This window comes from Clupea harengus, chromosome 11, assembly GCF_900700415.2.
Source record: "Clupea harengus chromosome 11, Ch_v2.0.2, whole genome shotgun sequence".
NCBI lineage: Eukaryota > Metazoa > Chordata > Actinopteri > Clupeiformes > Clupeidae > Clupea > Clupea harengus.
Window position 1 is genome coordinate 1495614 of NC_045162.1, and position 7198 is coordinate 1502811.

The 7198-nt window shown below is 48.7% G+C and overlaps 1 protein-coding gene across 1 annotated transcript in view; it reads right to left on the reverse strand.

The window, feature by feature from the left end:
- The window catches only part of LOC116222340 (glutamate receptor ionotropic, kainate 5-like), a 47933-nt gene that overhangs the window by 3956 nt on the left and 36779 nt on the right, over positions 1–7198 (reverse strand). Inside the window, exons 2-4 of the mRNA XM_031576007.2 lie at positions 2295–2462; positions 1027–1192; positions 159–384 (exon numbers count right to left, since the gene is read on the reverse strand). Of these exons, the coding sequence (XP_031431867.2) occupies positions 159–384; positions 1027–1192; positions 2295–2462 (560 nt within the window). The remainder of the gene's footprint in view (positions 1–158; positions 385–1026; positions 1193–2294; positions 2463–7198) is intronic.

Consider the following 7198-nt stretch of genomic DNA (forward strand, 5'->3'; position numbering starts at 1 on the left):
TAAGTTTAGCATAAGGTTAGTTTAAGGTTAGCATAGGGTTAAGGTTAGCATAATGTTACGGTTAGCCTAACCTTATTAACATCTTTTACTCCTTTATTCATGTGTTACTCCCCACTGTGTGTGTGTGTGTGTGTGTGTGTGTGTCTGGACCCTCTTACCCAGCGGCATGCCGATGCCGTAGCCCTTGGTGTCCAGCAGGCCTCCGATCTGCGTGAGGTTGCAGTTGCGCTGGCGGTGGTACTCGTTCATGGTGCTCTCCAGCAGGTAGGCGTAGTTGGAGTTGAGCACGCGGGCGATGCCCTCCTCCGTGCTCTTCACGAACACACTGGGCTGCTTCGAGTGCATGAAGTTCCACATCCGCTGGTACGTCTGGTACCGAGAGTTCTGCAGCGCGGGACACGGACACGGGATTAAGAACACACCCAGACACACACACACACACACACACACACACACACACACACACACACACACACACACACAAACACACTGGCTGCTTCGAGTGCATGAAGTTCCACATCCGCTGGTACGTCTGGTACCGAGAGTTCTGCAGCGCGAACCAGACACGGGATTAAGAACACACCCAGACACACACACACACACACACACACACACACACACACACACACACACACACACACACAAACACACTGGGCTGCTTCGAGTGCATGAAGTTCCACATCCGCTGGTACATCTGGTACCGCGAGTTCTGCAGCGCGAACCAGACACGGGATTAAGAACACACCCAGACACACACACACACACACACACACACAGACACACACACACACACACACACACACACAGACACAGACACAGACACAGACACACACACACACACAGACACACACACACACACAGACACAGACACAGACACAGACACACACACACACACACAGACACACACACAGACACACACACACACACACAGACACAGACACACACACACACACGCACACACACAGACACAGACACACACACACACACACACACACACACACACACACACACACAGTGAGTGTGTACCCTGAAGAAGGCCATGGTGGACCCCCCCTGCATGGTGCCGTACGCAATGGCCGTCTGCTCAGCCAGGTCGTCGGGGGACTCGATGGGCATCTCCATCCTCTGCACCGTCAGGAAGGCCGCCAGGTTGGCCGTGTAGGACGAGATGATGATGAGGGTGAAGAGCCACCTGAGAGAGGGGAGAGGGGGGGGGGGGGGGAGAGGGGAGATGAGAGGGGGGAAGAGGAGGTGAGGAGGGGAGGAAGGATGGGAAGAGAGAAATGCATTAAGCGCTGGAGTTACAGATAGTGACTCCAGCAGACACACACACACACACACTCACCAGACCCCACTGATGCAGCGAGTGGAGAGAGCGCGGGGCATGCTCTACACACACACACACACACACACACATACCCACACACACATACACACTGATGGAACCGGAAATATTGATATTCTGTTGTTGTAAAAGACATGAACTTAGTGTAGCATTACTTTGTATCTGTAACTCATACACTTGTATGTGTACTCTGTCTGTCTCACTGAGACCTGAACAAGTGGCATGTGAACCCCTTCCCCCCTAGATAGCCTCCTTCCTGCTATCACCCTTTGTACCCTGTTATCACCCCCTCCCCCCATAGGTGAACACCTCCCCCCCTTGTTAGCCTCTTTCCTGCCATCACCCTTTGACCCCTGTTATCACACCCCCCCTCCCCCCATAGGTGAACCCCTCACCCCACTGTCTCCCCCTTCCTCTCACCTATAGGGTGTGGTCATCCCCTCCCCTATTGTATTCTACCTGACTAAATTGTATAAATGCCAACTTATTCTGCTATCAGGTAGGCCTTGCTCTGAGCACCAAGCTGAGAGGGGGTCTCCACGCCGAAATAAACTCCAGAAACCATGAATGTGTCCTCCGGTCCCTTCTTCAACTTTGGCGTGCTCATTTAGATTCTATCAACACACTCTCACACACACACACACACACACACACACACTCACCAGACCCCACTAATGCAGCTAGTGGAGAGGGCGCGGGGCATGATCTACACATACACACACACATGCTTCTACACACACACTCACCACACCGCACTGACGCAGCGAGTGGAGAGGGGCGCGAGGCATGATCTACACACACACACACACACACACACACACACACACTCACCAGACCGCACTGACGCAGCGGGTGGAGAGGGCGCGGGGCATGATCTCCACACACACACACCCACACACACACATACACACACACACACTTCCACACACACACACACACACTCACTCACCAGACCGCACTGACGCAGCGGGTGGAGAGGGCGCGGGGCATGATCTCCGAGCCTTGCTGCATGAATCCGCCCACAGGGAACCACAGGCTGTTGCCCAGAGAGTACTGGTTCACCAGGAGACCCCGCCGCATGCACGGGTGTGGATTATACCACTCGTATGGGCTCAACCTGGAGAGGAGAGAGGAGTGTGTGTGTGAGTGTGTGTGTGAGTGTGTGTGTGTGTGGGTTATACCACTCGTATGGGCTCAACCTGGAGAGGAGAGAGGAGTGTGTGTGTGAGTGTGTGTGTGAGTTATACCACTCGTACGGGCTCAACCTGGAGAGGAGAGAGGAGTGTGTGTGTGAGTGTGTGTGTGAGTGTGTGTGTGTGGGTTATACCATCGTACGGGCTCAACCTGGTCAGGAGAGAGGAGTGTGTGTGTGAGTGTGTGTGTGAGTGTGGTGTGTGTGTGTGTGTGTTGTGTGTGTGTGGTTATACCACTCGTACGGACTCAACCTGGTCAGGAGAGAGGATGTTGTGGTGTGAGTGTGTGTGTGAGTGTGTGTGTGTGTGTGGGTTATACCACTCGTACGGGCTCAACCTGGTGAGGAGAGAGGAGTGTGTGTGTGAGTGTGTGTGTGAGTGTGTGTGTGTGTGGGTTATACCACTCGTACGGGCTCAACCTGGTCAGGAGAGAGGAGTGTGTGTGTGTGAGTGTGTGTGTGAGTGTGTGTGTGTGTGGGTTATACCACTCGTACGGGCTCAACCTGGTGAGGAGAGAGGAGTGTGTGTGTGTGAGTGTGTGTGTGAGTGGTGTGTGTGTGGGTTATACCACTCGTTACGGCTCAACCTGGTCAGGAGAGAGGAGTGTGTGTGTGTGAGTGTGTGTGTGAGTGTGGGTTATACCACTCATACGGGCTCAACCTGGTCAGGAGAGAGGAGTGTGTGTGTGAGTGTGTGTGTGAGTGTGTGTGTGTGGGTTATACCACTCATACGGGCTCAACCTGGTCAGGAGAGAGGAGTGAGTGTGTGTGTGAGTGTGTGTGTGTGGGTTATACCACTCGTACGGGCTCAACCTGGAGAGGAGAGAGGAGTGTGTGTGTGGGTTATACCACTCGTACGGGCTCAACATTCAACATTCAACATGTAATTAGATCTCCGTCCAACAACGGAATTAACCTACTTCTACAGCCGCTGTCTATCCGACAGGACTACAGCAGAATTCATATCAAAACTACCAGTCGCTCTTGCCACAGCTCCTACCACTGGCAAAGTAAATGACGTACGCACACCCCTAACCCATATCGACCTACTAACGGATGGCGTCATACATGCGCTCCACTCAACCCTTGACGCTGTTGCGCCACTAAAAAAGAGAATAAGAAAACTGAAAAGACTGGCCCCATGGTACACTGATCAGACTCGTGCACTTAAACAAACCACACGAAAACTAGAAAAAAAATGGTACTCCACCAAACTTGAGGTATTCCACCTGGCATGGAAGGATAGTCTTCTAAGCTATAAACGAGTACTTTCTGAGGCAAAATCGGCTTACTATTCTTCATTGATTGACAATAATAAAAACAACCCAAAGTTCCTATTTAACACCATTTCTAGGCTAACAAAAAACCACAATACAATCGAACATTCTGTTCCCATAAGCTTTAGTGGTAATGATTTCATGACCTTTTTCAATAACAAAATTCTAACAATAAGAGAACAAATTCATAGTCTCCTCCCCCTCTATGACCTTACACCTCTTCCAAAATGCCCTATGGCTATGGCAACACCCCTAAACCTGGTGCTCTCCTTGAATCCTTCGCACCCATTGACCTCCCTGAACTAAACTCCCTGATCCTCTCATCTAAATCATCGACGTGCCTACTAGACCCTATCCCCACAAAACTTCTTAAACATGCACTACCGTTATTAAGTGAGACATTACTTAATGTAATGAATAATTCACTAATTTCCGGATACGTCCCCAAATCATTTAAAATAGCAGTGATCAAACCATCTCTCAAAAAACCTAACCTTGATCCTGATAATCTAGCTAACTATAGACCCATATCTAACCTCCCCTTCTTGTCAAAAATACTTGAAAAAATAGTAGCTAAGCAACTTACTTCCTTTCTACACCAAAACAAAATCGAAGAAACCCTCCAATCTGGCTTTAGAGCCCACCACAGCACTGAAACGGCCTTAGTCAAAGTCCTGAATGACCTACTAATCGCATCCGATCATGGGTGCACCTCAATACTAGTTCTCCTAGACCTTAGTGCCGCCTTCGACACTATAGATCACCATATCCTATTACAGAGACTTGAACATCATGTTGGCATCAAAGGCTGTGCCTTATCCTGGTTTAGATCTTACCTCTCTGATCGCCATCAATTCGTTCATGTCCATGAGAAGTCATCCAATCACACTAGAGTAAGCTACGGTGTTCCCCAAGGCTCTGTCCTCGGACCACTGCTCTTTTCCCTTTACATGCTACCCTTAGGTGCTGTCATAAGGAACCATGGCATTAACTTCCACTGCTATGCTGATGACACCCAACTCTACCTATCCATGAAACCTGATGAAAATTGTACATTTACCCAAGATAGAAACTTGCCTGCAAGATGTAAAATCTTGGATGGCTAACAACTTCCTGCTCCTCAACTCTGATAAAACTGAGGTTATGCTTGTAGGCCCCGATCAATTGAGAATGACACTATCTAGCCATCTATCCACACTCGATGGCATCCCAACACCCAATACTAGCATAAAAAACCTTGGTGTAACTATCAACCAAGACCTCCTATTTGACTCACACATAAAACAGATCTCAAAGACATCATTTTTTCATTTACGCAATATTGCCAAAATTAGAAAAGTCCTATCCCTCCAAGATGCAGAAAAACGAATCCACGCATTTATTACTTCCCGACTAGATTACTGCAATGCTCTCCTGTCCGGATGCAGCATCAACTCAATAAAGAGCCTCCAACTTATACAGAACGCTGCTGCCCGTACACTCACCAGAACAAAAAAATATGAGCACATCTCACCTGTACTTGCCTCTCTGCATTGGCTCCCTGTCAAAAGTAGAATTGATTTCAAAGTACTCCTGCTAACATACAAAGCCCTAAATGACCTGGCTCCAAACTACCTTAAGGAACTAGTTGTCCCCCTACTGCCCTCCAAGACCGCTCCATTCCCAGAGTGCAGGCCTCCTTGTAATTCCAAGAATATCAAAAACCACAGTAGGAGGCAGAGCCTTTAGCTACCGAGCCCCCCCTCCTCTGGAACAATCTCCCTGCCTCCATCCGAGATGCAGACACCCTACCTATATTCAAATCAAGACTAAAGACATTCCTCTTTAGTGCATCCTATAGCCACAAGTAATTGCGTCAACAAACCCATCACCTGCTGGGCCAGCCAGTCAGCAAGCATAACTAGACATAACTGAACACATAAGAATAAAAAAATAAATAAAAAAAGTATATCACTGGGCTACAGACAGCGTATGTTGTACCCTGCAACCCTAACAAAGCTTACGACTAAAATCTCCATATGTACCAAACCAAACTAATTGCTAAATGGCAGCATAACTAAACATAACTAATGCTAAACCAAACTAAATGCCAAACCAAACTAAATGCTAAATGCCAGCATAGCTAAACACATCTAAAACACATGCAATACCCCCCTAATCAACATAACTGGGCTACAGACAGCGTATGTTGTACCGTGAAGGAGTGCGGAAGATCCCGGGTACAGCACACGGCGCGTATTGCGACTGTCGCCAGCCAACTAAATATTAAATAAAATCCCCATACACCCAGCCAGGCAGCCTCTCTCTCTCTCTCCCTCTCCCTCTCCTTTCTTATCACATTGCGAATGCCTATAATAACCCACTCACTCTGTTCTTTTTCTTTCTCTCCTAATCTAGACTATCTTCGCCATGGGACGCTGCTGTAGTCTCTCCACCCGGTCTACCTGCAGAAACCCTCGACCAATTGCACCCACCGCCACCGCACTGCCGTACACTTACTCTACCTCATACCCTATGCTAGCATTTATATACAATATATAATATTGCCACCATCAACATGTTTCTCTGTTCCTACTCCCCTTACCCCTGTAATAGTAACCCTATCAGCACAGTGTATATCCACTAAACTGGTCTTGTCTGTATCATGTATTTACCACTGGATGTCTGTATATATATTATGTACATCTACCAAATGCAGGCTATGTACAACACCTGTTGTTTCCCTTCCCCTTCTGCCACACAACCCTCCCCCCTTCCCCCCTTCCTATCTCCACCCGGCCGACCTCAAGCAGATGGGTTCCCCCTTATGTGCCGTGGTTCTGCTTAAGGTTCCTTCCTGACTAACAGGGAGTTTTTTCTTGCCCCTGTTGCCATTGTGCTTGCACTAAGGGGGTTTCAGGCTCTGGGCTCTGTAAAGCGCCTAGAGACAATTGTATTGTTATGGCGCTATATGAATAAAATTGAATTGAATTGAATTGAACCTGGAGAGGAGAGAGGAGTGAGTGTGTGTGTGTGTGGGGGGGGGGGGGGGGTTATACCACTCGTACGGGCTCAACCTGGAGAGGAGAGAGGAGTGAGTGTGTGTGTGTGAGTGTGTGTGTGTGTGAATGTTATACCACTCGTACAGGCTCAACCTGGTCAGGAGAGAGCAGTGTGTGTGTGGGTTATACCACTCGTATGGGCTCAACCTGGTATAGAGAGAGAGGAGTGTGTGTGTGAGTGTGTACGTGGATGTGTGTGTGTGTGTGTGTGTGTGTGTGTCTGTGTACGTGTGTGAGTGTGTACATGGATGTGCGTGTGTGTGTGTCTGTGAATGTGTGTGAGTGTGTGTGGGTGTATGTGGATGTGTGTGTGTGTGTGTCTGTGAATGTCTGTGTCTGTGAA